General features: G+C 38.4%; 1 protein-coding gene across 2 annotated transcripts in view; it reads left to right on the top strand.

Moving 5' to 3' along the window:
• LOC124546019 (glutamate synthase [NADH]) overlaps window positions 1-12875 on the top strand; it is a 360968-nt gene that overhangs the window by 340405 nt on the left and 7688 nt on the right. For both annotated transcript variants that reach the window (XM_047124987.1, XM_047124986.1), the window contains 2 exons: window positions 1235-1348; window positions 8856-9012. In XM_047124987.1, coding sequence (XP_046980943.1) covers window positions 1235-1348; window positions 8856-9012 — 271 coding nt within the window. The remainder of the gene's footprint in view (window positions 1-1234; window positions 1349-8855; window positions 9013-12875) is intronic.

The following is a 12875-nucleotide window of genomic DNA, read 5'->3' as shown; positions in this document are numbered from 1 at the left end:
CCCTGCCATTCAGTCTATACGACAAAGAAGCAATGACAGAAATAACAGAAAGGTATAAGATTGGGATTAAAACTGAGGGTGAAAGGATATTAATGGTAAGATTTGCTGATGACAATGCTACCCGCAGTGAATGTAAAGAATAATTACAGGATCTGTTGGATAGAATGAGCAGTCTCGTGAGTACAGAATATGGACTGAGAGTAACCTGGAAATAACCAAAAAAATTATGAAAAGTAGCAGAAATGAGAATAGAGAGAAACTTGACACCAAAATTGGTTGTCACAAAGTAGATGAAGTTAGAGAATTCTGCTACCGTGGAAACAAAATAACCAATGACAGACAAAGCAAAGACGACATAAAAAGTTGACTAGTCCTGCCAAAGAGTGCATTCCTGGCCAAAAAAAGTCTACTGTTATGAAACACAGTCCTTAATTTCTGAGAATGCACTTGTATATTTGGAATACAGCATGTATGGTAGTGAATGATGGGCAGGGGGAAAACTGGAGTGGAGGAGAATTGAAGCATTTGATGTGTAGTACGACAGAAGAATTGTTGTGCTGTGCTGTGTTGTGTTGTGAGGTTGTGTTGTGTTGTGTTGTGTTGTGCTGTGCTTTGCTATGAAGATATCTAGGTTTTTTGCCTTTTTAACACTAAACAGAAGTTTTACATTGCGTGTGTTGTGCCTTCACTTTTCTAGAACTCAAACTGATTTTCCATTTAGTATTTCCTTAAATTTTATTTTCATTCATAGTTACTAATTTAGTCCAGCAATTACAAGCAATAAATGTCAGATTTATCCTCCTATTTCATTGTCCCTTGCTTTTAAAGCTATTTTTTTGTTTCTTTCACTTCAGAAGCAAACTGGAAGTTCTGTAAAAATCTGGTTGGCTCACTGTAGACTCATAAACATTAGAGGTTTCCCCTCAGTAGAAACACATGTAGCATAGTTCACCTAAAAACTAGGACAATTTCTTTTAACCTATTGCATAATCTTTGTCCTTTGTTATCCAGAAGGATAACAATTTGGCATTCACAAGTTTTAGCAATCGGGAGAACTTTCAGGCTTACAGTAGCTGCACTGCTAATGGCTCGCTTATATAAAAGCTGCATTATTTATTTATTGTAGTTTCCTATCGTGCAATCGTTATACTAACACAGTAAAAGCGTTTGCAGCAAAATATTTTTTGCAGGTATGATTAAATACAAGTTTTTAATGGATACATATTTTCCTTAGGAGTTCCTTGACGATGGTAAAGGCAATGTCTGCGGAATCCGTACAGTGACGGTCAATTGGACCAAGGATGATACAGGTCGCTGGAAAATGGATGAAGTCCCAGACACTGAGAAGGTAATATATACACTCTTGAGCAGTTTAATTAAATGCACCAACTTTGTAGCTTTTTTCCCTAATTATAACAGCAACATGTTGTGGCATGGGCTCCACAAGATACTGAATGCATCGGGAAGCCATACTGATACATGATTATCCAGTTGCCATCCACAACTAAGTCAAAACTCGTAATTTTGTGTGATCAGGACAGTTTCAGTAAAAGCATTCATAGAGACTTGTTGAAACTGGTATTAAGGAATGTGAATCTTGCTTTTGGTATCCCAGATGTGCTCAATAAAATAAGTTGACTTGGGAGGAAGTGCAATCAGTCTTTTTAGTGGTGTATTCCTCAAACTGTCCTAAGGCAATTTGAGTTTGATGTGTTAGTGGATGCTGTCTCCTTATGTTAGTGAAAATTAGAAAAAGCCAGAAGGATATATCTGATTAAAATGAACTTTATACTAATGATTAGATGCATGACAGTACACAAATGAGAAATGAGTGGTAACAGCACTGTACATTATTTCAACTCAAGTGGAGCCATACAAATGCACAAGATAGAATTCCCCCTCCTCCTATGGTGTCTGGAGTATTCATTACAGAATTCTCAGGCATCAGGGATAACAATCATTAATCTGAGCTGAAGCTTTTTGTGTCACCTATAACATTTAGTTCTTCTGGCATGACACTCATCCAAAGTAAAAAACTTGGATGAAAAAAATTCAATTTATCCTCCCTCATCAATAAATTTCTGCAGATGCCTACATGTGAACACCCCCACTTCCTTTATTGTAATAGGAGTCTCTAAACATGTTGGCTCTGAAATATGTCTGGTAAAGTCATTGCTATTTTGATTACCCTCAAGACATTGGAATCAAGATTAAATGTTGTTTTCATTGAACATTCCATGATTTTGTCCACAGTGGTGCTCAATAATGGAAGCTGCCACACTGCAGGTACCCCAGTAGCAGAAAGCAGGTACACAGCAAGCACTGCAGGAGGGAGTGGGACATGTCCAATGAAACACAGTATTATTCTCTATAATGCCATTAAGAACACAAAATATGTCATTAAAGTGCACACCACAGATTGAGGTATTTTTTTGTTTGTTTGTGGACAATGAAAGCTGATGGAATGGCATGTGTGCCACTAGCTCAGATCAGAGCATTTGTCGTAAGACTATCAGCATAGATTGGCCCATGTGCATTGCAGTGTTACAGTATTGAGCCTTCTATAGTAAATGAAGCTGTAGTATTTCTAAAGGCCATAAGGATAACCTGTCTCTCTGGCTGTGCTGTGGTCTAATTGAGACGTGCAGTATCCACTGTTACCAAATATATTCCTCTCTACACCGGTTCTCTATAGAAGTCGGTGCATGTATATGTTTGAAGCAACTTCAGGTGGGTCAACTGTTGCTGAATATTAAATTCAAATACAAAGCAATTAGCATTTGACATCTGGAGGGCTAGGCCGCTCCTACCACTAGCACACCAAAGTAAGACTGTCTTCATTGGTTCCTGCTCTGTTGACACTTCAGTTACAGCCTAGACATGAAAATTTCGACTGTTTCAGGAGAAGATATAACTTCAGCCTTAATGAAACTTAAGAACAGGTTTCTGACATTCTCAGAAATACCTGCTGTGTGTGTGTGTGTGTGTGTGTGTGTGTGTGTGTGTGTGTGAGAGAGAGAGAGAGAGAGAGAGAGAGAGAGAGAGAGAGAGAGAAATAAGTATTGATTGTTAGAGAACAGTGGTGAATGAAGGAGTTCTTAGCAGATACAGCTTAATGTGGAGTACAGTATGTGACATAGTTAAGCCTTTAACTGCTGTGGACAAGTTAACTCATCATGATCCACCTCTCACTAGGTCCTGAGGATGTGTTTAAATGCAGTCCATGGGTTTTCCTGAACTGCTATTGACTTGTTTATGCATCCCATTCTGCCAATGTCTCGCTCTTGAGTATTTATCATATAGCTTATATGCCTCTGTGCATGCAATCATTTGCAAAAAAAAACAACATTTTGTCATTTTGAACCGTTTATGAAATATGATGATTGTTAAGACCACATGATCTGCAATGTGCCGGGATGGAAAGGGGTGGACCATCCGTTAGATTTGAAAATAAATAACTCGAGAATGAAATGAGGTATTGTTCTGCTCTCAATTTTAAAAAACATTTTGATACCTTAGCTACATTTCATACATTGTGATGTATGAGCTAATAAAATCAACCAGAAGCAAAGTTCACAGTATGCATTTTTACCTCTGCAAACCCACTAAAATTTCCAGCAATGTTTTACTTAATTTGATGCATTGCACTAACTATGGCATGCAATGAATAAAAATTCAGTCCTGTATTGAGTTTTATCAAACTTGAAGATGTGCAGAAAAAATACTTTTTCACTAATTGTTTTCTTAAAATCAGTTAAGTATTTCATAGTGACCACAGTGCCATCACTCAGCACAGGCACCAGCATTTGGCTAGTAGTACAGCTATAACAAAAGCACTACTCAGAATAGACTGCAGAGAGCACATCTGTAGTGGCGAAAGGGTTACTATTGAGGTATCTACATTTTGATGCAATGTTGTTGCACATATAATCATACCATTTAAATATTCAGAAATTTGCAATACAGTCTAACTGTAAACTACAGTGAGAGCATCACTTGTGGGTTTAGCCCTCCCAGAAGAAGGCAACAACTACCATACAAGAACACTAAGAATTTCCTGTGCAATCCAGTCCTCAGTGGATTACATAGATTCTGTTGATTTGCATTTGTTGTATTGGTTACTAACTTCCATGTAGTGTTTGTGTATTAGTGGCACACATACTAGAGAGCTTGTCTGCACACAGTGCCACCAATGATTTGAAAGACATGCTATAGAGGGGCTTATGATTTTGTGGAACAGCCTGTAACTGCTCCTTGCGACGCCAGTGGGTTTGCAGACAGACTGTGGCACATAATTTTTAGGTAAAACAGGGATAATGGAAATTGGATATAATCATCATCTTTCCTTACAAACTCCATTTGTGATCCATCTGCGTGCCATATTATCCCAAGTTTCCATGACCATACGTGTCAGTGGGTTTGAGCCACACCAGTCCTTACTTTTATTTGTGTGAGACCTCATTTATCTTATTCTGTGGCAATATTTGTTCTCTCTTGTGGGACATCTTTCAATTTAACTCCTTTCTGCTTTGACAGAAAATGATGAGAGGTGTGGGTTCTTACTTCCTTTCTTTACTTCATCATTTTGATGAGCATCACTTACACTGCTCATTTGGTCTTTTGATGTAACTGAATTGTCTTTGACATTGTTTCAGAAGTTTTCCTTGTGATTTGGAAAGATCCCCAGTTATTTAAACAAAACTTCTGTATGAGGCTTTGAGCACCCATTAATATTTCAGTAACAGTAACAATTATGCTGCAATGATAAAATTTTCTCAAACTTCAAACTGTCAGCTCAGTTCTGTCTAAAACAGTTCAAATGTTGTTCACAGCAGGTGTCTCTAAAACACAGCACCCACACTGTGAATCCAACAATAGTTAATTCATAACCAAACAGTATGATCCCTACCGAAACATCAAAATAATATGAAATAGGCTGAGCCCACCCCCAAGTCCTTACATAACATTGTAATAATAATTGTCATTGTCACCATTTGAGACTGATTTAAAGATTTGTTGCCTGTTGACTGACAAAATCAGTTAAAACTATTGAGTGTATTATTTATTTTTATACATTGAAAATTTGTTCAATGAAGTACACCCTGAACATGTTAATGGCAAGTTAATCACTTCACATTATGTAGAGATATAATTTCAGTACTTGCAAAGCTCTTACATAACTATAAGATACCACATTGTGGATTAAAAAAAATTGCAGTTGCTGTATTTATCTATCTTTTTTATACATAAATTGTGAGTGTATTTTTTTGTTATGTACAGTTTGAGATTGTCTTATAATAGCTTTCTTTTCTTATTTTCCTAATTGCTGTACTCCATCATCATTTAAGACTAATTATGCCTTTCAGCATTCAGACTGGAGCATAGTCTTACTTATAAAATTCCTCCATGATCCCCTATTCAGTGCTAACATTGGTGCCTCTTCTGACGTTAAGCCTATTACTTCAAAATCATTCTTAACAGAGTCCAGGTACCTTCTCCTTGGTCTACCCCGACTCCTCCTACCCTCTACTGCTGAACCCATGAGTCTCTTGGGTAACGTTGCTTCTCCCATGCGTGTAATATGACCCCACCATCTAAGCCTGTTCGCCCTGACTCCTACATCTGTAGAGTTCATTCCCAGTTTTTCTTTGATTTCCTCATTGTGGACACCCTCCTGCCATTGTTCCCATCTACTAGTACCTGCAATCATCCTAGCTACTTTCATATCCGTAACCTCAACCTTATTGATAAGGTAACCTGAATCCACCCAGCTTTCGCTCCCATACAACAAAGTTGGTCGAAAGATTGAACGGTGCTCAGATAACTTAGTCTTGGTACTGACTTCCTTCTTGCAGAAGAGAGTAGATCGTAGCTGAGCGCTCACTGCATTAGCTTTGCTACACCTCGCTTCCAGTTCTTTTACTATGTTGCCATCCTGTGAGAATATGCATCCTAAGTACTTTTAACTGTCCACCTGTTCTAACTTTGTTCCTCCTATTTGGCACTCAATCCATTTCTCTCTCTTTCCCACTGACATTACTTTCGTTTTGGAGAGGCTAATCTTCATACCACAGACCTTACATTTCTGATCTAGCTGTGAAATATTACTTTGTAAACTTTCAATCGAATCTGCCATCACAACTAAGTCATCCGCATATGCGAGACTGCTTATTTTGTGTTCACACGTCTTAATCTCACCCGGCCAGTCTATTGTTTTCAACATATGATCCATAAATAATATGAACAACAGTGGAGAGAGGTTGCAGCCTTGTCTCGCCCCTGAAACTACTCTGAACCACGAACTCAATTTACCATCAGCTCTAACTGCTGCCTGACTATCTATGTAAAGACCTTTAATTGCTTGCAAAAGTTTGCCTCCTATTCCATAATCTCGTAGAACAGACAATAACTTCCTTCTAGGAACCCTATCATATGCCTTTTCTAGATCTATAAAGCATAGACACAATTCCCTGTTCCACTCGTAACACTTCTCCATTATTTGCCGTAAGCTAAAGATCTGGTCCTGACTGACAACCTCTAAGAGGCCTAAACCTCCACTGATTTTCATCCAATTTGTCCTCAACTAATACTCGCACTTTCCTTTCAACAATACCTGAGAAGATTTTACCCACAATGCAGATTAAAGAGATACCTCTGTAGTTGTTGCGATCTTTTTCTTTTTCTGTTTCCATGTTTAAAGATTGGTGTGATTACTACTTTCGTCCAGTCTGATGGAACCTGTCCCGACTCCCACGCCATTTCAATTAACCTGTGTAGCCATTTAAGACCTGACATTCCACTGTATTTGATGAGTTCCAACTTAATTTCATCCACTCCAGCCCCTTTATTGCACTGTTCGATTTTGATTTGAATTCTGGCGTTAAAATCACCCATGAGCAGAACACTGTCCTTGTCCTTTACTCTAACAACTACATCACTGAGTGCATCATAAAAACTATTCATCTTATCTTGATCTGTCCCTTCACCATGCGAATATACAGACACAATCCTAATTTTCTTGCTAGACAGTGTCACATCTATCCACATCAGTCGTTCGTTTACATACCTTATTGCAACTATGCTGGGTTCCATTTCTTTCCTGATGTAAAGCCCTACACCCCATTGTGCTATTTGTGCTTTGACTCCTGACAGGTAGACCTTGTATTCTCCCACTTCCTCTTCTTTCTCACCCCTTACCCGAATGTCACTAACAGCTAAAACGTCCAACTCAATCTTACATGCAGCCTCTGCCAGGTCTACCTTCTTTCCAGAGTAGTCCCCATTGATATTAATAGCTCTCCATCTTGTTACCATTCGTTTGCCGAGTCGTATCTTACTCCATAACTTAATGAAAAATCTACTGCAAGGAGCAACTGTTTTTCGCGATTACAGAATTTTTGCAACATTTTCCTCCAGTTTCACTGAGTCTGGTGCATGAAATTGTGGTGGAGGTGGCTTGGTTACTACAAATTTTGTGCTAGGTAGGTTCCCAAAATCCTGATGCAAGATCACAAAAAACTAAAGAGGATTACCAGATAAATGGTAACAAAGTTAACGATTGTATCGTAACTGGTGATGTGACTTCGGTGAAGTGTGTCAGTTGTGTGTTGATTTCTTTGAATGTGGCACAACAATTAATTCAGAGAGATATTGTCAAACACAACTTTTGTTTTTTCATGAGAAAGCATGTTCACACAAGGCCAGTTGTACTCGAGAGCTCCTGCAGGGTTTTAGATGGGAGGTGTTTAATCATCGACGATACAGCTTGGATTTAGCACTGAGTGACAACCACCTCTTCGTAGCAATGAAGACATGGCTCGCTACATGGCACTTTGATACTGATGCCGAAGTGCATGCAAGTATAAACCAGCGGTTGCAATCGCAGGCGGCAGATTTATATGAAGATGGTATTGAAAAACTTATGCCATGGAATGATAAATGCCTCAGTTTGAATGGCGGTTATGTGGAAAAATAGCTGAAGAATGTACCTCTAAAATGTGTATAATAAAATTAGGTTTTCCAAATTGTTAATTTTTTTATTTAAAAGTGTCTCTTTGCTTTCTGGATAGCCCTTGCACATTTATTAAAGTGTAAGCAGATCATTTTTTCTTCTAGTGTTGTACTTGTGAATATTTCTGTTACTCTCAAACGTGGATTGTTGATAGCAAATTTCATAAGAGAATAAAATGAAAAGGATAGTTGGTACTCGCCATATAGCGGAGATGCTGAGTCACAGATAGGCACAACAAAAAGACTGTCACACATTGAGCTTTTGGCCAACAAGGTCTTTGTCAAAACACACACACACACACACACACACACACACACACACACACACACACACACCAGCTGCTAAAGACTCTGTGGCCCGCCCTTGTTGGCTAAAAGCTTATTGTGTGGCAGTCTTCTTCTTGTGCCTGTCTGTGACTCAGCATCTCCACTATGTGGTGAGTAGCAACTATCGTTTTCATAATATTGTTACATTCCATCCTGAATTTTCCATTATTTGATAAGAGAATAAAAGTAATATGAGGCAGAGATTAATATGCCCAGCTGCTTGAAGAGATACCTGCAAGAACAACTCCACACACAGTTCTAATTATTTTCTTTCGCACACAAGCCCGCGCGCGCGCGGTTATAGAAGGAACTATCTAAAAGGGAGAGACACAAATGGACTATTCAAAACAAGAAAATTACAGATGCTGTGGGTGTTTCCTGTTTCATCATTTTATTAAAGAGCTCTATTTGGTTCTGTTTAACCATTGTGTGCATAGTTACTCCAGCAATATCAGATGTTAGTATACTGTTTTGCACCTTAAGCAGACATACTGATAAACACTGAATGTTTGTTACAGGTATACAAGTGTGATTTGGTACTTCTTGCAATGGGCTTCCTGGGACCAGAACGTTACATTGCCAATGAATTGGAACTGAATCTCGATCCTCGCAGTAATGTGGAAACACCTACTGGACAGTATTCAACTTCAGTACCTCGTGTTTTTGCTGCTGGAGGTATGTAATGACTTATTTACATGCTAGTTAGTGAGTTAGGAAATTATTCTATGTAGTAAAAAGTCTTGTCAAGAAGGTATGATTCCAGTTTGTGTTTGAAATTAATTTTTATTGACTTCTTCATATCACTGGGTAAGAGGTCAAAAATTTTTGTGGCTGAATACTCTATGCCTCTCTTTTTCACAAAAAGGCCGAGTTATTTGTCCCTGGTATGACATATATGAATGTTACTGTTGGTTTGAAAATGTGATTGACTGTAATGGGGAGGGGGGGGGGGGGGAACGTACTGTGAAGCTTTTTCAGTATGCCCCCCCCCCCCCCCCCTGCTTCTGTGCAGGAAACATTTTCCTATTCACTGAGGAGTTACACTATTACATTGAAGCTAACCAAATAAATAGAAAAACTTCATTGTCTTCTTCGATAAAGGTGCTGATTTGATGGGCATGGTCAATTGCATCTTCAGTTATATAACTGTGGATCCATCCTCCATTGCATTTGTCAGTGTTCGGTATTCTTCATAGGTAGCAAAGGAGTGTTCTTGTGTATTATTTCCCACTGGACATGCTTTGTAAATAATTATACAATTTGTATTTGAATTATCTCTACAAGTGTGTTAAGTTTTTATAGCATCTCCTACACATGCATTACTCATACAAAAGGGCTATGTCATTTTGCCCTGCTGCTGTTGCTGTTGTGGTATTTGCTTTCCATGCTACTCTATTATATGCAAGTCTCATCATCTTAAAATAACTACAGCAACTCACATCCATTTGAACCTGCTTACTATACTCATGTCTTGGTCTCCCTCTGCAATGTTTTCCATCTCGAAATCTGTCCTATCATCTGATTCCTTCTTTTAGTCAAACTGTGCTACACACATTTATTTCTTCGCCATTTCTATTGAGCAGCTCCTCAGTAGTTAAGTGATGTACTTCATTTCATCTTCAGCATTCTTGTGTAGCACCACGTCTCAAAAGGTTTTATTCTTTTCGTGTCTGGCCTGCTAATTGTCCATGTTTTACCTCCATACAATGCTATGCTCCAGACAAATGTATGCAGAACAGATTTCACAAACACTTAAATTTATGTTTGATGTTAACAAATTTCTCTTCTTCAGAAACTCTTCCTTGCCATTCCGGTCTACATTTTATATCCTCTCTATTTTGGCCAGCATCAGTTATGTTACTGCCCAAACTGCAAAACTCATCTGCTAGTTTCAGTGTCTTATTTTCTAATCTAATTCCCTCAGCATTGCCTGGTTTAATTAATGTCCCTCTTTTACCTCCTTTCAAGACACTGTCCAGTCTGTTCAACTGTACTTCCAAGTCATTTGCTATCTTCTACAGAATTGCAAGGTCACTGGCAAACATCAAAGTTGTTATTTCTTCTCCCTGAACTTTAATTACTTCTCCAAATTTTTCTTTGGCTTATCACACTACTTGCTCAGTGTAACACTGGAGTTAAGCAGCAACCCTATCTCACCCCCCTTCTCGACCGCTACTTCCCTTTCATGCTCCTCGATGCTTGGAACTGTTGTTAATTTTCTGTACAGGTTGTAAATAACCTTATCCTGCTTGTATTTTTACCTGTCATCTTCAAAATTTGAAAGAGTTTAGTATAATCTACAGTGTCATTCTCGAAATCTAATAGTCTTGGTTTGCCTTTCTCCAGCTTACCTTCTGAGGTAAGTTATCAATTCAGTATTGCCTCATATGTTCCAGTGTTCCTCCAGAACCCAAACTGACTTTCCTCAGGGTTGGCCTGTACCAGTTTTTCCATTCTTCTGTAAATAATCTGTGTCACTTTTTTGCAACCATCACTTATCAAACTGATAGTTCAATGTTATTCACATCTGCTTTTTTTGGAATTAGTTTGCCTGTCTCATATCTTGTCATGGCTGGCGCTACTGAGGATCTCAATAATTCTGTGGGAATGTCATGTATCTTAGGGACCTTGTTTTGGTTTAGATCTTTCAGTGCTCAGTCTCATTCTTGCAGCAGCATACCCCATCTCAGCTTTATATACTTCTTATTCTCTTTCTATAATATTGCTGTGAAGTTCATTTCCTTGTGTAGCCCCTCTGTTTATTCCTTCCACCTTTAAGCCTTCTCTTTTCTGCTTAGTATTGGTTTCCCATGTGATCTCTTGATATTCATACAGGTGCTTCTATTTTCTCCAAAGGCTTCTAGATATTTTTGATGTAAGCTTCTCTGGACTTACAGTTACTCTTCAGTTATTTCCGATTAGCCAATTTGCACTTTGTCATCTTCATGCTTTAGATGTTTGTATTTCCTTTTGCCTGCTTCATTTGCTGCATTTTTATATTATCTTCTTTCCTAAATTAAATCCACTATCTTCTCTGATATCAAAGGATTTCTCTTAGGCCTTAAGTTTTACCTATTCGATCCTCTGCTGCTTTCACAATTCCATCTCTAAAAGCTACTGATTTGTCTTCTGCTGTATTCCTTTTGCTTGTTTGTCAGCTTATGCCTAATGCGCCCTTTGGAACTCTCAACCAACTCTGGTTCTTCCAACTTATCTCAGCCCCATCTCTTCAATTTTGTGCATTTGTGCAAGTTCTTCAGTTCTAATCTACAGGTCAGAACCAATAAATTATGGTCTGTGTCCACATTTTCCCCTGAAATGTCTTACAGTTTAAAATCTCTTTCCAGAATCTATCGCCTACCATTGTTAATTGTAAACCTTTCATTGTCTCCAAGTCTCTTCCACATACACAACCTTCCTTCGCGATTCTTAAACCAAGTGTAAGTGACAATTTATGCTCTGTGTGGAATTCTACCAGGCAGTTTCCTCTTTCATTACTTTTCTCCAGTCTGTATTCTCCTGCCGGTTATCCTTTGCTGCCTCTTCTCTTCTTTCTGTCGAATCCCAGTTGCCCATCACAGTTAAATTTTTGTCTCCCTTAACTCTCACAATAATTTTATCTTGTCAAACATTCTTTCAGTCTCTTCATCTGTGGAGCTAGTTGTCATCTGAACTTCTACAACTGTGATGGATGTCCATCTAGGCTAGAATAATGTGTTCACTATGCTGCTCATAGTAGCTTACCCAAAATACAATTTTATTATTTATTAGTAGACCTACTCCTGCACTTAACTCTATTTGATTTTGTGTTTAGAACTTCGTATTCACCTGACCAGAAGTCCTGTTCATACTGCCACTGAACTTCACCAGTCCCCACTATATCTAACTTCAATGTATCCATTTCCTTAAAAATTTTCTAACCTACCTATTTGATTAAGGGATCTAAGATTTCATCAAATGTCAGTTTCATTTTTCCTGATAACATCCTCCTGAGTAATCCGCACCTAGAGAGCAATTTGGGTGACTATTTTTATCTCTGGATATTGAACCCAAGAGGATGCTATCTTCATTAAGGTATACAGCAGAGCTGCATGCCCTCGGGACAGATAACAGCTGTTGTTTCCATTTGGTTTCAACCATTTACATTACCAACACATTAAGATGATCTTGATTGAGGTTACTTGTCCAGATCAGTCAATCATATGGACTGTTGCCCCTGAAACAACTAAAAAGGTGTTGGTTTTCTTTCTGACATTTTTTTCTTGTCATCGTAACACCATTTCAATAAAGAATGATTGTAATTTTTTATGGCCATAATGTCTTGTGCAAGAATTTAATGTTATGATAATCTGTTAGCTTAAATGTCTAACACACACACCACTCTCTCTCTCTCTCTCTCTCTCTCTCTCTCTCTCTCTCTCTCTCTCTCTCTCTGCTGTATTAGTTTCATTGTTAGCACTCCTCGTTACTGCCTGTGAGAGTGGGCAAGCTGAGACATGTCCAGTATCACCTGCTGCAGCAATGGAGGTACCACACGA

This window comes from Schistocerca americana, chromosome 8 (assembly GCF_021461395.2).
Source record: "Schistocerca americana isolate TAMUIC-IGC-003095 chromosome 8, iqSchAmer2.1, whole genome shotgun sequence".
Taxonomy (NCBI): Eukaryota; Metazoa; Arthropoda; class Insecta; order Orthoptera; family Acrididae; genus Schistocerca; species Schistocerca americana.
This window is presented reverse-complemented; position numbering and strand designations above follow the sequence as displayed.